The 21,166-nt window shown below is 37.8% G+C and overlaps 1 protein-coding gene across 4 annotated transcripts in view; it reads left to right on the top strand.

Annotated features, from left to right (window-relative positions):
- DOCK10 (dedicator of cytokinesis 10) overlaps positions 1 to 21,166 on the top strand; it is a 273,934-nt gene that overhangs the window by 129,300 nt on the left and 123,468 nt on the right. For all 4 annotated transcript variants that reach the window (XM_027875937.1, XM_027875940.1, XM_027875941.1 and 1 more), the window contains exons 8-11: positions 16,207 to 16,390; positions 19,727 to 19,812; positions 20,265 to 20,348; positions 20,474 to 20,629. In XM_027875937.1, the coding sequence (XP_027731738.1) occupies positions 16,207 to 16,390; positions 19,727 to 19,812; positions 20,265 to 20,348; positions 20,474 to 20,629 (510 nt within the window). The remainder of the gene's footprint in view (positions 1 to 16,206; positions 16,391 to 19,726; positions 19,813 to 20,264; positions 20,349 to 20,473; positions 20,630 to 21,166) is intronic.

Raw genomic sequence — 21,166 nt, 5'->3', positions numbered from 1 at the left:
TGAAGGAGCTAGAGCAGTCCATAATATATAAATCTGGAGCTAGACAGGAACTCAGAGGTCTTCTAGCCCCATAACCTTCTCCCCCATATTTTATGTATAAAGAAACTGAGGTCCAGAGAGAGATGATCTTCTGGCTCTAAATCTATAATCTTATGACCTCAAGTTTTTTGGTACCTGAAAATTAAGTTTGATTCCATTGTGTAGGATTTACATCTGATTGTATTGCTCTCGTACTCAGCATATAACATTGATACTTCATGGATATCAAGAGGACACAATAAATCCACCTGTACCCATTCACATTCCAATGAATTCTTATCTTTCCTCAAAAATAACCATATTTTTAAATGAATTCCTTCCAAATCCACATTCATGATGGTTTAGGAGGGTCCTGACTTAGGAATTCAGTCAGTTGTGTGCCTGCTTGAATTCTGTAATGCTGAACATTCCACCTGGGAATCATCTTTAGATTGTGTACAACTGTTCTAGGAGACATCCATCCTAAGAGTATCTCCCTCCCAGAAGGTTTCAGGCAAAGGCTTTCTCTGGTTCCAGCACAGAGCTGCTCTTCATGTCCATCCTTCTGCTCTCTCCAAAGTCACCAGTAATCTCTTAATTAATGAATCTGGTGGCCTCCTCTCAGTGCTCATTCTCTGAGTTCTCTGCAGTATTTGACACTGTTGACCACCTCTTCTTGGATATTCTCTCCTCTTTGAGTTTCTGACACTGTTCTCTCTTCTGACTTCTCCTTCTCAGTCTCTTTTATTGCTTCTTCATGCATTGCATGCCCACTAACCATGAATATCCTCCAGGCTATGCCTCAGACCATCTTCTCTTTTCTCTCTATATTAACTTTTCCGTGCAGATGATTCCCAAATCTATATCCAGCCCATTCTCTCTTTGGAGCTACAGTCCCGGTCAATTAGTCAATAGCATTTTTTAAGCACCTGCTATATTCCAGGTTCTCGACTAAGTACTGGGGATACAAAAGAGGAGCTCACAATCTAATGGCCAATTGCTTTTTGGATATCTTGAATTATGTGCCCTGTAGGCATCTCAAACTTAACATATCTGAAACAGATCTCAATTATCTTTCCCCCCAAAATCTTCCTCTCTTCCAAACTCCCCAATGTTGTCAAGTCTCCCCCAACTCCAATCCATTCCCCCACTCAACAAACTTAGGTGGTTCCTATTGCCTTAAGGATCAATATAAAGCCCTCTGTTTGGCATCCAAAGTTCTTTATAACGTGGTCCCTTATTACATTTCTAGTCATTTTAGACTCAATTCTCTCTCTCTCTCTCTCTCTCTCTCTCTCTCTCTCTCTGACACACACACACACACACACACACACACACACACATATATTGTACAATCCAGCTATACTGACCTATTTGCTGCTTCTTACATACAATGTTTAATCTCCCACCTCTGCGCCTTTGCACTGGCAGTCCCTCATATCTGGAATGCTCATCCTCCTCACCTTTACCTCTTAATTTTCCTGCCTTCCTTCAAAACCTAGCTCAAATCCCACCATCTTTAGGAGGCCTTCATCAGTCCCTTGAACTGCTAGTACATTCCTCTCTGAGATTAATCTCTATCTATGCTGTATTCTTTTATATATCTGGGTAGCATACATATTGTTTCCCCTGTTAGAATGTGTACCTCCTTTGGATGAGGACTTTCATTTTGGTCTTTATAGCCCCAGTGCTTGTCACATGGTAGGCTTTTCATGCTATGGTGGAAAGAAGGATGAAATTGGAGTCAAAGGACACGAGTTCAAATCCTGGATTGACCCACTTATTACCTGTGCTACCTAGGACCTTGTATGTACATTGTTATTTACATGTTGTTTCCCCCATTAAAATGTAAGCTCCTTGAGGGCAGGCACCATTTTTGCCTTTCATTACATCCTCAATGCTTAACACAGTGGCTGGCGCATCAAAAATGTTTAGTAAGTGTTTGTTGACTAACTTAGTAATTACTTAGACTGGCAAGCCAGGTTATTTACCTGATTGTCCATTGAACTGGATATTATCACAAAGATAAGTTCAGAAGGGAGTGGAGTCATGGACACTGAATCCAAGTCTCTCGAGTATTTAAAGCCTGGTATTTTTCTGGATAGTTCTCATTTCAAAATCTGGAATTCCTCCAGAAGGCAATAATGCTGAACTTTAAAAGGAGAGAATTAATTAAGTGTTACAAAGCAATCCAGCAAAAGTAGAAGATAATTGCATTTTAAAGGAGATGCCAAATTTCCATATAGAAAGGACAATAAAGAACCTAATGGAGGGAGGAGGTATTTTTCTATTGTTGGCCACAAAAGGGACTATTTGGCTATAAGTTTGAAAAAAATATATATCTTTTAGCATATAGCAATAGGTGAAAGATCCACAGCTCTATTTTATAGACATTGAATTGGAAAGTTTAATAGCGGAAAGCTTACTTTTCCACATGCAGTTCAAGTTTGTTCTGGCAAGTGAAACCTTTTTAAATCAAACTGCATAGTGTTCTATGAACCTATGTAGTGTAGATTGAAGTGCAGGGCACAAGGCATATGTTAAATTCATGAAGATGAAATAGATCTTTGTTGTTTTGCCTTCTTACACCAGAAAAATCAAAGAGTTGTTGGTCCCTCTTAGCACCGCTCACTTAATGTTACTAAAACATTTAACATTAATTTTTTTTTAGGGGGAGGGTTGGTGAGGCAATCGGAATTAAGTGACTTTTTACTATTTCTTACATACAATGTTTAATCTCTGGGGAGGGAAGAGAAAACGTATCATGGAAGAGGAATATATGACCTTGGCCTTGAAAGCAGAGAAGGATTTCAATGGTCACACAGCTCGTAAGCGTCAAGTGTCTAGACCGGATTTGAGGTCAGGTCCTCGTGACTCCAGGACCCATGCTCTATCTGCTGCACCACCTAACTGCCCCAAGATGTATGTTCCCTTGAGAGGAACCCACATTTAACATTAATCTTGATATTTCATCATTTATTGGATGTTGATTCCCATGCATAGATAAATATGAGTATGCTCTTTTGATAGTGTAAATTTTATTGCAAAGCATTATTAATCTCTTGGGCACGGAGCAAGGGTAATTGAGGGTAAGAAAGTCAAGCCTCAAGACCTAAGCAAATGACTACATGGCCCTACAAGGGAGATTTTTATATATAATCATCCTCTTCTTTGCCCTCAACTTCTCCCTTTTCAGCTGAAAGGCCTGAATGTGTCCCTATAACCCCGTTGTGGTAGACAAAAAAAAATCAGCAAATCATCAAGTTAGAGCTGGAAAAGATCTTAGAGGCCATTGAGTCCAACCTTGTCATTTTAGAGATGAGAAAAATCAAGGCCAGAGGCCTTAAGTGACTCGCCCAGAGTCACAGAGCAAGTGAGAATCTGAGCTGGGATTTGAACCCAGCCTTCTTGACTTCAATGTTGTGTCTACTGATGCCGTGCTGCCGATCATTCTGATACCATACGATTACCCAACTTTTATGTTGGTGTGGAAAAGGGAGAACTTCTTGAATATGTAGAGTAGTGAGATGCCACGAGTGTTACCAAAATCAGTTTTGTTACCACTCAATATGTTTGAAACAGAATTATTTCCCGCCAAAAAGTTTGAATATCCCCGGTTTTTGGAGGGTCCCTGTCTCCTTTCAGTTACCCAAGTTTGCAACCTTAGAAACTTCCTTGACTCTTTCTTCTCCTTTACCTTCTCCCTCCCAGATCTAACCAGCTGATAAAGCTAGTGAGAGTTAGGGAAGTAATATATGCAAATAATCATGTATATAGGAATGGACTAGTAGAATATTCAAGGGAGAGAGAGATTATTCTTTCAGGCTTTTTTTTAATATGACTTGTGAAGTCCTATAGTACTGCCCACAGAGAATATATGTTGAGAGAAAAAGTCTATACAGCTGTCCCTACTCTACTGTAAATCTTAGCAGGGATGACTTCAATTCCCAGAGGGACCATTTTTGTATACCTTTCTTACTGTGAAGCTGCAATGTGTTTTGTTACGAGAGATCTGTCCATGGCTGAGTCATTCTCACCTTGGAGTTGTTGTTGGCTTACAGACTCCAACATTACAGAATGACAGATTGCCTAGTTGTCAGGTGAAACCTCTTATAACCAGTTTGTTGATTAAAGCCAGACAGACTAGGTTGAATTTTAGACTTTCTAAAGAAAGGCAATAGGTTATAGCGGATAGAGAGTTAGCCTTTAAGTCATGGAGACCTAGATGCAAGATCCATTTCTGAATATACTAGTGATGTGACCATGAGCAATAAATCATTTCACCTCTCTAAACCCTCATGAAATTCCCTAAGCATGATGCCAGTTTTCATTGGTGGAAATGGGTGCCATACTTGGAATTCTTCCTCCCTTCTTGCCTCATCAGCTGCTTGTTGGATATCTCCAAATAACTATCCCATAGGCATCTCAAACTCAACCTGTCTGAAACAGAATTAATTATTTCCCCTCAAAAAGCTTGAATTTCCTTAGGTTTTTGGAGGGTCGCTCTTTCCTTCCAGCAAGTTTGCAACCTTCGAACCATCCTTTACTCTTCCTTCTCCCTCCCAAATCTAATCAGTTGTCAAGTTTAGTGGAGGGAAGGAAATTATATATGCAAGTGATCATAAGTATAGGAACGGTCTAATAGGGTAGGCTGAAAGATTCAATAGGAAGAGAGATCATTCTTTCAGTGGAGGGGTGGGAAGGGAAGAGAAAATGTATCATGGAAGAGGAATGCATGACCTTGGCCTTGAAAGCAGAGGATTTCAATGAATAATCATAATCATAATAACAATCATAACAATAGTTAGCATTTATATGGTGCTCTAAGGTTTACAAAGCACTTTACAAATGTTACTGCATTTTATCTTCATAACAACCCTGTAAGGTAGGTTATTGTTCCCATTTTGTAGATGAGTAAACAGATACAGGTGGAGACTTGCTCAGGGTCACATAACTGAAAATTATCTGAGTTCAAATTTCAACTCAGATTTTCCTAACCCCAAGACATTACTATCCACCTATTGTACCACTTATTTTGGGGGCAGGGAGTCTATATTCCATGCATTGGGAAAGGCCAAAGGCCACGTGCAAATGTACAGAGGCAGTAGGGGGCAGTATGAGATCAATGATCTGTCCTTATTTGTTGGAGCCAAATGAAAGTACCATGAGCTAACGTCTAGCAAGGTAGGTTTGAGCCAGATTGTGGAGAGCAGTGAATTCTATTTTAAGGAGTTGGTATTTTATTCACTAGACAATGGGGAGTCACAAAAGGATTTGGAGCAAGGGAATGATATAATCACAATTAAGATTATTTTTATGTCAGCACAAAGGCTGTATTAGAAAAGAGTGAAATTAGAGGCAGGAAAAACAATTATACTCATGCAGGCAGGAAGTACCTGAAATAGAATGATTTCACTATGTAGAAAAGTAGGAGACAAAAGCAAGAAATATCTGAGATCAAATTCTTTCTACCTTGCTACTGATTAAATGGTGGGGAATGGGGAAATAGGGAAGAAGAAGAGTTAAGCATGATTCAGAAGTTTTGAGCATTGGTGACTGGGAGAATAGTAGTAGCATCATTGAGAGAAGTAAACAAGTTAGGAGAGAAGTAAACAAGTTAGGCAGATTTTAGAGAGATTCATTTACACACACACATATTAAATATATATGTATATGTGTATATATATACATATATATATGGAGAGAGAGAGAGAGAGACTCATTTATATAGAGTAACTCATTTATCTATAGAAGAGGTTCTTAGCCTACTTTATTATAGACAGGTAGGTGGCACAGTGGCTAGAGTGCTGGAGGTCAGGGAGTCAGGAAGACCTGAAGTCAAATCCCACCTCAGACACTTACTAGCTCTATAACTTTGGGCAAGTCACTGTCTGCCTCAATTTCCTCAACTATAAAATGAGATAATAATAGCACCTACCTCCCAGGGCTTTTTTGAGAGTTAAACAAGATCATACTTGAGAACTACCCAGCATAGTACCTGCCATATAGTAGGTGCTATAGAAATATTGGTTATTATTAATCAATTTTGTGTCATGAACCCCTTTGGCAGCCTGGCAAAGCCTATGGATACTTTCTTAAAATAATGTTTTTAAATGAATAAAATAAATTAGGATTACAAAGAAAACCAATTAGATTGAAATAAAGATTTTTTTTCCTTTCTAAGTTCACAGATCCCATAAAATCTATCCATGTATTCCTAGGATCACTGGACCCTAGGTTAAGAAACTCAAATCCAGAGATTTATGGCTGCAAAATCACTTTCCTCACAATTACTATGTGAAGTACATGGAGCAAATAATATCATCGTGTTTTACAGAGGTGTAAACCATGGGGACAAGTTGAGTGACCAAGTTTTTACTGCTAGTGACAGAGTAAGAATTTGAATCTAAAGCCTTTCCATTATACCAGATATTAGACAGATTGTTTTTGAGGCATAGATATGATACACAGCAAGTTCTTGGAACTGGTGAACAGAAGCTAAAGGGAGGGGTCAAGGCTGGAGATATATCGAAATCACCAATGTAAATGAGCTGCAATAAATCAAGATGGTTGTTCAATGAGCTACATCAGGTTAAATATATATATATGTATATATATATGTGTGTGTGTGTGTGTGTGTGTGTGTGTGTATTACACAATTTGAAAAGAGAAGGGAACTTTTTATGGAGAGTTGCAATAATTCAACTCTTAATAACTTTAACATATTTTCTTACATTTGAATATCATTAAAATATCTCACTGATTTTTTTCTAGATGCCATTATTATCTTGATTAGTAGTAGGACAGAAAACAACTCAGATATCTTAACCTTCTTAAACATAAACTTCCTACATTTTAGTTAGTTTTGGTGATCTCAAAATAGAAAGATTATACTAAGATATTAATAGAATGTTCCATTTTTAAATGCCCCCTTTCAAAAGGCAAAGGTTGGTTCATGATGGCTTGAATATAAATATAAATTATAATAATATCTTATGTAAGTCATATGTAGCAAGATTATCTAAAATACATATGTAACAAATATGATAGATAGATAGATAGATAGATAGATAGATAGATAGATAGATAGATAGATAGATAGATAGTTAGATAGATAACAGAAGTGGATAGAATTAGTAGACATGGTCTGAAGTCTGGTCCACTTTTGCAGAAAGTTGGAAGAGGGCCAGGTCTGCAACACCAGGTGGGGAGTAGCAGGAAAAGTCCAGGACATCAGAGGCTAGGTGATCTCTCCTGTCTCCTAGAGAGGTATTCAACATATTGTACCACCCTCAAATATCTCTAAATACAATGTTTAGGGGCTAAAAAGGAAAGCAACTTCCTTGATTGCTCTTCAAGGAGAGGGTAGCCCTTAGCTTAAACTCATCAATTTAACCCCTTACCACTAAATGCTAGTTATACAAAAAACACAAAAAGCTAATAACAAGTAAACCTATTTATCCAAACAAAACAGAAAATAAAAATTAGAAATGTTCCACAGATTAGAATATATTAAAGAATACCCAAGAGGAAATAAAATCTCAGCTCATACCAGGAGAGAGAACAACTTCATCCAGGGAAGATCCCCTCTTCATAATCTCTAGAGTTACAACTCCTTGAGGTCAAGGAAGATGGGCCTGCTTTCATACTTGTCTATGGCTCTGAGGGCTCCAGTCCATCTTTTGAAAATCTCTTTCTCTCTCAAAAACCTTCTTGGAGATCCATGTGTGCCTCTGAAGTCCTTCATTGCAACAATTTGAATTAAGTCCCATTTGCAGACAGAGTTATCCTCAGCATTCTCTCAGCCACTCAGGAGTCATATCTCCCTCTGTATAAGCAGGACAGAGCTAATCCCTTGCAAAACTGCCCTAGGCCTCACACTTAACAGTAGTGTAGCATTTGACAAAGATTACTCCTCCCGTGCACACACGCGTAGTGCCCCCTCCCACCTTCCCACAAAGTACTTCATTTGATTTCCACAACAAACCTTTTAAGTAGGGAGGTAAGTGGGGTTGTGATAATACCACTTATTGTGCTGATTAGCAGGTAAAAACACAGGTTCAGAAAGGTTAATTGGCTTGTCCAAAGTCGTTGAGCTAGTAAATGGTGGACCTAGCACTAGAATCCTGGTCTGCTGACTCCTAGTCCAGTACTTGCCCCCAGCTTTTCCAGCTGCCTTCATTCAATTATCTTGAAATGAAGTTGCAATTCATCAGATTTAGCTTCTTAAAAAGCAATTTAAAATATTACTGTTGCTCCTGAATTCTTTTGTTATTAGCTATCTACAATGAAAGGCCAATCACTTTCAGAGTATTTATTTACTTTTGAATGAACTATAATGATGTTCATTTTCACACAGATTTTTATCTCCTTGATAGTATTACTTATAGAATTAGGCAGGTTAAACTAATTATTTCATGTTAGTTTTAGAAATAACTCAGCACCGAACATTCTCAGCACAAAATTTGTTTCATTTGAAAATAACAAAAGTCAAATAAAATACGTATACTTCTTTTTTTTAGCAATTTCCAGCTTTGTTATTATTTTTACTGTAGCTGGAATTTTTCCAGAGAGCCAATAATTGTCCTTTAAAAGGAACTGGACTTGGCCAATATTATCTGCATAAACAGATCCTCTATTCAATAACTATCTGTATGATTTATGCGTATCCTGAGGTTTTTTATTTGTTTGTTTTGTTTTAATTTTTCTTTTCTTTTTCATCTTTTTTTTTTTAATAATTAGCAGCTGCTAACAATCTAGTTATTCCAGTTTGGGAAGAAAAAAATCAGACTATTTTCCAATTTTAAAAATGGGTACCTTTATGCCTTTAAATTCTCCCCTCCTAGGGGCAGCTAGGTGGTGCAATGGATAGAGCACCAGCCCTAAAGTCAGGAGGACCTGAGTTCAAATCTGGCCTCAGACCAAACACTTGACACTTACTAGCTGTATGACTCTGGGCAAGCCACTTAACCCCAATTGCCTAAAAAAAAAAAAAATTCTCCCCTCCTTTTGCTTATATGCTACTGTGCTTTCCTAATTCTCCCCTTACCTCATTTTTTTTTTATAGAGAAGTAGCAGGGTGTTGTACAAAATACACTGAGGTAAATAAGAGTTTTAAGAAGTAGATTTTAGGGGCAGCTAGGTGGCACAGTGGATAGAGCACCAGCTCTGAAGTCAGGAGGACCTTGAACAGGGACACTACATGTGAGACCAGAGTGCCCATGCACTACAAAGCAAAAGGACCACATAAGATTTTGTTTATATAGTCCTTTCCCCACACCTCTCATCCAGACCAGCACATCTACTTGGTTCCCTCATATTGATGATGCTGTTATTTTCTTGGTCTCTGAGTTCTGAAAACTAAAATTTAGCTGTAATTCTGCCTCCCCTTTCACTTTCCATATCTATTCAATCCCTAATTTCTGCCAATTCTTTCTCTATAATGTCATTTGTATTAGTTCCTTTTTGTTTGTTTCCATAGCAACCACTCTGATTCAGGTTTTTTAGCACTTCACAATTTAATACTGAAGTCGCCTCTAATTGTCTCTCGACTTCCCATCTCTTACCCTTTGAATATGATTATTGAGAAATGTATTTGACAAATCACAGCCATACCATTGTTTGTGTGAGAAAGGACTTCCCAGACACTTTCACAAAAGCCTCATTTATCAAGTCCTGTCTTCAACACACACTCTGGCTCCTTTTCCCTATTAAATCGAACCTCAACTCTCCAGTATAATTCAAGGGACTATATGAAGTTCTCTTGCCCCACCCTGTCACTTTTTCCAACCTCATGTTTCATCAGCAATACAATCCTTCCTTCTAGACAATCTGGTCATTATTCAGGATGTTTTTCCATCCTTAGAAGACTTTGCCACCTTTCTTCCAATCTATGCTTTTTACTTCCTTCAAGTCCTAGCCACTGGCATCTCAAACTCAACATGTCCAAAACTCATTATCTTTCTCCCCAGACCCTCCCCTATTCCAGACTTTCCTATTTTTAAAGTACTCCTATCCTCCCAGGCTCACAAAGTGTCTGACCCTTCCCCACCTCTTCCCTCCTTCTCCTACGTGGTTTCTCCGGCTTCCTTCAAGACTCAACTTAAATCACGCCTTCTGCAGGAGGTCTTTCCCACTATACCCAGCTGATGACACCTTCAACTCTCATTCCCATATTATTCTTTAAGCATTTTTATTTGTAGCACATAGAGTATGATTTTTTTGCCCATGGACATTTGAGAAAAGGTGTTCCAGGTTGAAAGTACTGTGTAAGTCCACATCTACTCAGAACTATAACTCATGAACCTCCACCAATATGTTTGCTTGTACTAATCAGCCACAATGATTAATTTGAACAATTAATCCAAAACAAAGACATTTAATGATAGCATAGTAAGAAAATTTTCTCATAATTTTCTCATAAACTTGGTACAAAGTATCCCACAAATATGTATATCATCAATGGGAATAGTGAAGATAAGTAGTAATTATTCATGGGGGTCCACAAGTAAGGACTTTATGTGGCCAGGAGTATGTGTGAAGGCATTTACATATAGGGAACCAATGTGGCCGGGGAGCATATGTGGAGAAACACATCTTTTGAGAACACATGGATCTAGAACCCACATTCAGAGGATGCACATGTAAAAAATGCATGCTGTCAAAGTATATGTGTTAAGTCTACACACTTAGGCTGCACAGGTTACCAGTGGACCCACATGGAGGGAAAACCCCTGTCTCCAATACTCCATGTGTTCTGGGCCTGCTTCCTGATGGACAATGCATTGCCAGAGTGCCCTGCTGGGTGGGGTATTGCTGGTGCTCGCCCAAGGCTATCACATCTCTGCTGCTCCTCAACTGTTTTTTCTGAGCTTTAGATGAAGTCATCAGCTGAAGTGTTATGTTTTCCTCATGAGAAGAATAAGTCCTTGGTCATCTCTCTTTTAGCTTTGGCTCTTTTAGAAAGGTAGATCCTTCATATACCCAGTCATGAGGCTAGGGAAAACGGCCTCCTCTCCAAAAGGAGAATGAGGTCTTTGTGGTATGATAGGCTTCCTTTCTTCAACAAAGAGGGGCATTTAAGAAAAACAAATTCTGATGCTCTTGACTTAAAGGTTCTGCTTAGAACACTTTTTCTTACTGCATTGGAGCATAACTAGAATACAACATTGACCTGCCATATATTTCTGTTTCCTTCCATTTGAAAAATATACAAAAGATTTTGTCTCAGCTTGAGAGGAGAAAAATTTGCGGCCTTTCTAAAAGGCCTTCCTTTTTTAATTTATGTAGCATGATACATGGAACCAAGAGTAGATTTGTGGAAACCTTTATAACCTGAAAGAAGAGAACTTAGTTATACAGACTGAGCACAGAATGAGCCTGTTAATGTACACCATGTACAAGAGAATTCAATACCACTGCCCTTACTAAGAAAGAGTCATGGAAATAAAATTGACCTGTGATTTTCCTTTTTTCTTATTAAAGGCTTCTGACTCTTAGTAAAATATTCATTATTCAGTCTTCATTGGGAACAAAGGCCTTCTGTTTCATGTTAAGTTTTTAAAAGTTTGAAGAAGAAATATTTGATATTTCTACCTGTGGATGAACGGACTAATTATATAAATGTGTATCAGTTGCATATATATTTTTAATGAACATACACACATATATTTATGCAATATCCATATATGTGTGTAAACATGTATATATGTACATGCATACCCATGAATGCATATATGTACATACGTATATACACATATATGTACACATACATGAATTGTGGGTGTGGGTGTATATATACATATACATATATATGTGTATGTGTGTGTGTGTATGTGTGTGTGTATATATATATATATACACTCCATACACAAAGAATAGATTGAATGAGGCAGCCAGGTGCACAGTGGCTAGAGTGCTGGACCTGGAGTCAGGAAGACTCATTTTCTTGAGTTCAAATTTGGCCTCAGACACTTACTAAATGTGTGACCCTGGGCAAGTCACTCAACCCTGTTTGCCTCAGTTTCCTCATCTGTCAAATGAGCAAGAGAAGGAAATTACTACAAACTACTCCACCGCATTTGCCAAGAAGACCCTAAATGGGATCACAAAGAATCAGACACAACTGAAACAACTGAACAACAACAAATAGGTTGATAGAGACTAAAAAAAAAATATTTGGTTCAAGATCTATGGTTCCATTGCTCTGGGTAAGACCCAAGGTCAAAACTTCTTCCACCAGTGCAAATCACCAACTTACTCATAGAAGTTATAATCTTAGAAAGTCACTTGGGCACTGAGATAACTTGCCAGTGATGGCATTATTGATATATGTGTGTGTATGCATGTGTATATGTATGTGTCTGTGTGTATGCATGTGTTTCAGGGTCTCCTGACTCTCTCACTACGCCATGCTCATGCTGCCTCTGTGACTCAGTATGAATTTGAGATACTCATATTCAGTATATCATCACACTTTCATAAATGAAATACTTAGACATGTTGATATATTGGAAAATGTCAAAGTTAATGCAATGGATTACTAGTACCTGAGCAAGTTCCAAGAGCCCAACATTCCGGTCTCAGCCCTGTTACCACCTGGGCAACTTATTCCGTTGTCATTTTTTTTTCATCTTATAATGGGAAGAGTAAAATTTGTTCCATCAGTCCAATAGGGTTATTGTCGAAATAAAATGAGAAAAAGGTACATCTGTGAAATCACTTTAAAAAAAACAACAACAGAAGGGGACTGGAAATGTGAATCATAGGATCGAAAGCCATAATAGTAGTAAGATATCTTAGAATCTTCCAGTTCAACCCCATTATTTTACAGATGAGGAAATGAAGACTCAGAAAGGAAATTACATACCCAAGGTCACACAGATATTAAGGACAACAGTGGCTTAAGATGTTGCTGACTATAGTTTCTTGAAAGCTGTTTTCCATCACAGCAATATCCTATTCCATTCAAATCTATTACTCTTTAGAATGAGAGTGCAGATCTGCCAGACACCAAAAATTATGATCACTAAATAGTTTATCATTATTTTTTGTTTTTAGTTTGGAATGTGCATGTATTTTGGGGGGTCAGTAGGGGGAGAGTGATCAATAGTTAGTAACAGATCATCTGGCCACAGGTCCACAATAATCCTCATTGTTTGCCATTTAAATTTCTTAACAATTCAGTTCCAACCTTGCCAGATTGCTTCCACATCAATTTCCCCCACACAGTATATGCTCCAGTCAAATTGGAATACTTTCTGTTTCTACTTCAGGACTTTCCATCTCCTCAGAGGTTTTTAACCTGGGATCTATGAACTTTTATTTTTAACATTTCAATCATCACATACTAATATCATTGGTTTCCTTTATAATAATATTATTTTACGTTATGCATTTAGAAATATTATTCTGAAAAGGGCTCTATATCTTTCATCAGACCAACCAAAGGGTCAATGATACAAAAGGTTAATAACCTCTGGTTCTAACTCCATACCTTCATATAAACTGTCCTCTTCCGAGGCATCACTCTTTCTTCACCTACCCCACTTTAAAATCCTTGGCTTCCTTCAAGGCTCTGTGGGAAGGTGACCTTTCTGTGAGGCCAGCTTAAGGCTCCCCCCTCCCCACCAAACTACTTTGTATGTATATTTTATATCTTATATAATTTATATAACTTTATAATTTATCCATGAACCTATTGGTTTCCCTGAGTAGAAGATAAGCTCCTTGAAGGCAGGACTGGCTCATTTTTTTCTTTGTATTCTCCAGCCCATAGCAGAAGGTCCAGCACATAGTAGGGTATTGATACTTGTTTGTTGAATGGAATTCAACTGAATAGAATTGAACTCCCTGGAGTGATCTTTTCAGTTCATCTGATAACCTTCACACTATACACCCCTACTTTAAAGAAGGCTTCCATAGTACAGTGTAGTCCTGGCTGTAATAAGAGTTCACATTTGCATTGTAACATATTTGTGTGTATATGTATATATTCACATACACATATACACATATGCATGTATATACACATATAGATGAACACAAAATGGGTGGAATTATATTTTGACTATTTCACAGGGTTGCTGTGAGGATCAAATAAGACTTAACATACATTTTTTATAAAAATTATGTTTTAAAATTTTAATATATTACTATATGTTACATGTAACAAAATTTCTAAAATTTTATATATGTACACACACACACACACACACATATATATATATATATATAATCTTATTTGATCCTCACAATAACCCTGTGAAAGTAAATAGTCAAAATATAATTATACCCATTTTACAGATAGGGTAAGTAACTTGGTCAAGGTTAAACCCTCATAAAAACCCTGTGAAGTAAATAGTCAAAATACAATTATACCAATTTTTCAGATAAGCTAAATGACTTGGCTGAGGTTACATGGCTATTCGGGAGCAGACCAAGGTCTCCAACCAGTATTCTCAGACTCCAAATCCAAATATTTCTACATTCAGCTGCTCTTCATTTTACACTAACACCAAGGAAGAATGAATGTAAATTATCCACCTATAGGGTGGAAGGGAAAAGCATATCACCATCTTTAGCCTTATCACTGAAGAATGAATGCAGAATTGGATTCTTGAAATAGCTTTATACATTTTAGAGCTCTTGAGATCGAAAACTTTGTCTGTCTCTTCAGCCATAGCAAATTACTGATTAGGAGTTTTAGAAAATACAAGCATCCTCATAGCATAGCTGAAAAGAATTGTATTTGGATTCCAAGGCTGTGGATTTCAATCTCTCCTTTGCCATTAATAGTTCCATGATCTTGAGCAAGATATTTAACCCCTCTAGACCTCAGTTTCCTCATCTGTAAGGGAAAAAAAGAGGGTTAAACTGGAAGACCTTTAAATCTATGGTTACATGAATTAAACAATAACACCTCTGCAAAGAAAAATGGTGGTGTAAAATATGAGGAGTAACTTTTCTAGCAGAAATGCTACTTTTTTCTCAAAGATCAAATCTGAAAAAGTGTCACCTCCTATAAAACTTCGCAAAGGTCCTAAAGTTAAATGTCAGTAAGTTCCTGACATTAACTAAGTGGTGTAGTACGTAGAGTGCTGGAATTGTGGTCAAGAAGACCTGAATTTGAATTCTGCTGAAGACACTTAGTAGCTGTGACATTCAGGGAGTCACTAGACACCTCTAAGTCTCAATTTCCTCATTTGTAAAATGGAGATAATAATAGCACCTAACACACAGAGTTGTTGTTAGGATCAAATGAGATAATGCAGGTAAAGCAAATTGCATGCTCTTGGCAAATCTCAAGTTGCTACATAAATGTCAGTTATTATTATAGATATTAATATTGTTATTTGTTCCTATTGATAATTTGCGAATTATCTGGAAATCACAGATCATATAACTTGGAAGGTCCAAAAATTTGAAATTTAAAATTTCCCAGAGTCTCCCAGCTATGGTGCAAAGCATACCACAAAGTCTCTCTGACCTCCAAAGAGAAGTATTAAATGAAACACTGTATTTCCAGCAGTTCTGTGCAGGAAGTAAGGCAGAGAAATCAATTTTGATCCACTCATCCATTCATTTAACAGTGATCCTAATGGAACGGGTCACTATTTTTTTAATGTTAACAATAGGGGATTTAAGTAAACCTTATATATAATCAATATGACTAGCATGGGAGAAGTGGCAGAAAAGACGTCCTCAAGGACATGTATGAAAGGGAAAAGGAATGAGCTGATCACATAATGAGAATAAAGGATAAGAGAAGGACAAACTAAGGGCTACAGTGATAGTTATGAAATATTAAAAGAACCAAAGCATTGAATGGCTCCACAATAGTGTATTTATGGTAAGATGCAGATGACACTGTTGGACAATATCAGAAGGTATGGATGGGTTTGCCATCTACAGGGGTAGAAAGAATACATGATGTGATCATGGATTCATACCATAGTACCCAATGGAATACCCTTCAGAAATGGGACATTGAAGGGCATTGAGCATAACAACCACTCTATACTTTGCTATTTGAAGGGTCTCATAATTCTGCTACTTAGCTATTTGCCATTGTGTGAAAAACTCATGTATAAATTCTTTTTTTTTCTTTTCTCTCTTAGAGACTCCTTTCTCCCTTGTTTCTTAGGGTAATTATTGAAACCTTTCTTTTCTTTGCCTTTGATACTGCAGAATAACAGACTAAGAAAATACGCCTTTGAATTGAAAATGAATGACCTGACATATTTTGTGCTGGCGGCTGAAACAGAGCTGGATATGGATGAATGGATTCACACTCTCAACAAAATCCTCCAAATAAATCCTGAGGGGCCCCTTCAAGAAAGGAAGAGTGCGGACCTCACAGATCTCAGGCTGGGTGAGAAACAGATGTGCCCCCATTTCTTCTCATACTGAAAGGAGACTCCTTATTTAGGGTCAGTTAGTTCATTTAAACTGCCACCAGCTCAAATAGATTTCTACCTCTAACCCATCCATCCCAGAGGTATCCATTTCCGTAAATCATCCCCTAGATCTTTACATTGACTTAATAATGGCGGGGACTGCAAATGAGCATTTTTTCCAGTTGATTGACAGTAATTTGAGATAATATTTCAATAGCAGTTGTTGGGAGTCACCTATAGGAAACACGGCAAACATTATTTCAGAAACCAGCTAATGGATCATGACATTTCTCAGGAAATACATCACATTTTATGACCTGATATTAGAACCAAGTAATAGAACTCCCTCAGGTTGATTTTTTAAGGCATTGATAATGCAAATATTCATATATCCATAAATGGCTAGCAGTATAGCAGATAGAGCATTGGTTGTGGAGACAAGAAAAACTGAGTTCAAATCTGAATTCAGAATCTTACTAGCTATGTGGTGCTAGGCAAGTCACTTAACCTTTCACTGCCTTAAATCCCTCATCTGTTAAAATAGGGATACTAATAGCATCTACCCCCAAATTTGTCATGAAGATTGAATGAGATATTTGTAAAAAGGCTTTGCAAACTTTAAACCATTACATAAATACTAGTGACTATTATTATTATTTATTATTATTATAGGAGAGCTGGGTGGTGCAGTGGATAGAGTTCTGGGCCTGGAGTCAGGAAGACCTGAGTTCAAATCTAGCCTCAGACACTTTTGAGCTGAGTGACCCTGGGCAAGTCACTTAACCCTATTTGCCTATTTCTTCATCTGTTAAATGAGCTGGAAAAGTAAATGGCAAACCACTCCAGTATCTTTGCCAAGAAAACCCCAAATGAAGACATAAAGAGTCAGACTTAACTGAACAACAAGATTATTAATATATGTATATATGTGTGTATATATGTATATGTATATGTATATATATTTAGGCAATTGGGGTTAAGTGACTTGCCCAGGGTCACACAGCTAGTAAGTGTCAAATGTTTGGTCTGAGGCCAGATTTGAACTCAGGTCCTCCTGACTTCAGGGCTGGTGCTCTATCCACTGTGCCACCTAACTGCCCCCAAGATTATTAATATTATAAAATATGTTTAATATAATGAATCCTCTAGTTATATATTTTTCCAACTTTTCTTCCAAATCTGATCTCTCTTGGTACTCTCCTATCTGGTCAGCTGCTTCTCAATCTTCTTTGCTTGTTCATGTGCATGTTTTGCCCAGGGGTGTCCCCAAAGGCTCTTTCCCATGTCCTCTTCTCCTTTTGCCTTATACTATCTCACCTGGTGATCTCAAGAGCTCCTGTGAGTTCAATTATCTTCCCTACGAAGATGATACCCAGACAGACCTGATTATAGCCTCTCAGCTCTACTGCAGTTACACCTCACCAGCTGCCTTTAGGATATTTCCAGCTAGACGTCCTATGTGTATCTCAAAGTCAACACATCCAAAACAGAACTAATTCTCTTTTCCACAGACTCTCTAACACCTCAGACATCCCTGTTTCTGTCAAAGGCACCACAGCCTGCTGGTTTCCAAGATCATACCATATTACATACATACATTCCAAGATCATATCATATTATCCTCAGTCACCACATATATCTAATCTGCTGTCAAATCTTGTTTCTACCTTCCCAATATGGGCCCTTTCCTCCACTCACAAAGCCACCACTCTAGTTCAGGCCTTCATTACCTCATTGCCTGAACTATTATAAAAGCCTCCTAATTGGTCTGCCTCATGTGAGAGAAAGGTAAAAGGAAAGGGACAGGAGGATAGCCATTTACCTAGCACATTGTAGGTTCCAGGCACTGTACTAAGCTCTTTTTACAAATATTATCTCATTTGATCTTCAGATCAAATCTACCTGTGAGGTAGATGCTAGTATTATCCCCATTTTACAGTTGAGGAAACTGAGGCAAAGAAAGGTTGTGACTTGTGCAGCATCACACAATTTGTAAGTGTCTGAAGTAGAAATTGAACTCAAGTCTTCCTGATCCCTAGTCTATTACTCTACATCCATTGTGCCACCTAGAAATCTAATAGAGGAGAAGAGTTCAGATATAAATAGCTTAAGCCCATTTGCACCTCTTGCTTAAATGAGAAGAGGAAATCTCAGACTCATAGAACATACTTCTCTCCTCCTTTCCTCCTTCCTCATACATGGATATTTCTTATTGCTTCTTCTCCCTTTTCTGACATAGCCAAGGCTGAAGAGGAAAGGGAAAGAGACTCGTTTGTTGACAATGCCAACATAAGGTGTCCAAGCATCTAGAGAGCCCTGGTTTCAAAGAGGGGCAGTGCCTAGACCTAAACTGAATGATTCAAACCATAAGGGAAGTTTATTTGATAAACACCTCAAAACACAAAGGTCTCTGATAGCCTGTCCTGCAGTACAGGACCAGTGGGATTGGAGGGTGAACCCTGTAGTGACTCTGAATGGAGGGCAAATCTAAGTCCTGGGGCCAAGTATAAGGTCAGAAGATTCAACAAAAGGCAACCTAGGAAATGATGATTATAGAATCATAGGGCTAAGGCTGGAAGCAACCCCAATGGGCAGCAATTCCAACACCTTCAGTGTACAGATAAGGGGACATAGGCCCATAGGTTGTCATGTAGTGAGGGGAAGAGGTGAGACACAATAAACTTTAATTAATACAGAGCAGGGTCTGAGTCCAAATGAGTATACCCAGCTCTGCAACTCTAACCTGGGTATACTTTAGTGGTAACATTAATGATTGGTTTTCTGAGAGCTAAATGCTCTCAGAAAAACCTGGAAAGACTTACATGAACTGATGCAAAGTGAAAAGAGTAGAACCAGGAGGACATTGTACACAGTAATAGCAATATTGTGGGATAATTAACTGTGAATGACTTAGCTCTTCTCAGCAATACAATGATTCAAGACAACTCTGAAGGACTTATGATGAAAAATGCTATTCATCCCCAGAGAAAGAATGGTGGTATCTGAATATAGATCAAACCACACTTTTTTTTATTACTTTCTTTATCTTTCTTGAGGTTTTTTTTTTTGGTCTATGTTTTCTTTTACAATATGACTAATACAAAAATATGTTTTGGATTACTCTTCATGTGTAACCTTTATCAAATTGCTTGCCTTCTCAATGAGACGGATGGGAAAGAAGGAAAGAAGAAAATTTGGAACTCAGAATTTTAAAAACAAATGTTAAAATTGTTTTTACATACAATTGGGGAAAATAAAATACTAAATAAATAATTTATAAATTATTTGGTTTTCTGATGTGTCTTTTAAAGATTCTCTGGAAAATTCTATGACTTGTGAATGCACATCGGAAGAAACAGAGTCTTCAGAGAACAACTTGCATCCAGAATTCGCAAAAGTAATTAACTGAGGGTATGGGGTGGGGGAGGGGAGGATAATTCTATCAAGAGGGTTTTTAGTTATGTTTGCTCCTATATGCAACCTCAGGAAATTGCTTTTACTTCTCTTTCTCCATCTTTAAAATGGGTAGTTTGAATAGGATGGCCTATAAGGTTCCTTCAAGATCCAACTTTCTATGATTCTATAAATGATAAAAAAAATTTAACATAATATTTATATGGAGATATTCCCCCCCAAAATTCCAATATTCCCAAGTGCATGTCACCAACTGAACATGCCCAAGTTAAAAAATGGAAACACAGAAGTTTTCCAAGATTTGACCTGAGAATGGAAGCGGGGATGTCAATGGGGGAATGACTTCTTGTGGGGGTTAAGGGGAAAGGGAGGGTTTGGGGGAAGGTCACAGGTATCTGAATATCTGTTAATGAATATCTGTTTGTTTTTTCACAGTACCTCACAGAAACAGAAGAAACTGTTAAAATGTCTCGAAATATGGAGAGGCTAAATCTGTTCTCCCTGGATCCAGACATAGACGTAAGTTAGACTTTAATGCACTTAACAAATGTGAATCTGTAAAATCAGAGATTATCATTTAGATTGAGAGTGTAGAAGTAGATGATAGGTGAGTCAATTTTTCATTTTTTTTTCTTTTTTTTAAGGCCTTAAAACTTCAGAAAAAGGATCTCTTGGAAACAGAATCCAAGATCAGGCCATTCGAAGAAAAGGCAGCCAAGAGATTTATGACTGTTTGCAATTCTCTCAATTTAAATCTTCAGGGATGCGTGACTGAGAATGAAAATGATCCATTGACTAATGTAAGTTGGTATTGGTTATTTCATCTATTGATATGTTGAGAGCGCCCCGAGTTGGCCTTCCTAACTCCAGATATAAGCATGATTAATTAATGTCCTGCTCCCCTTGGTTATTATGCTTCTTCTCAGGGTGGGCTTAATAATCCCAAGAGTTTCTAGACCCCCACACTGTGGAATAGCAGCTAGTAAATCTCTAGCCAGAAAAAAATATTCCTTATTGTGCCAACATAATGCATCAAAGGAAAAGTTGTATTTCTGACTGTTTCTAGTTATTTGACACATTTTGTCTTCCTTCAGAGTCAGACTTTCTCTCACAGTGGAATGCTCTTATTTATATTCTGATATTGGGTGGGCATATGAGTGTGTGTGTGTGTGTGTGTGTGTGTGTGTGTGTGTGTGTGTGAAACATTGAAGGCAAAAGGAAAAGGGGTTGGCAAGGATGAGATGGATAGATAGTATCATGGAAACAAGGAACAGGAACTTGGACAGACTTTGAGAGATAGTGGAGGATAGAAGGGTCTGGCATGTTATATGGTCCGT

Source organism: Vombatus ursinus, unplaced genomic scaffold (assembly GCF_900497805.2).
Source record: "Vombatus ursinus unplaced genomic scaffold, bare-nosed wombat genome assembly UNPS02014810.1, whole genome shotgun sequence".
Classification (NCBI taxonomy): domain Eukaryota; kingdom Metazoa; phylum Chordata; class Mammalia; order Diprotodontia; family Vombatidae; genus Vombatus; species Vombatus ursinus.
This window is presented reverse-complemented; position numbering and strand designations above follow the sequence as displayed.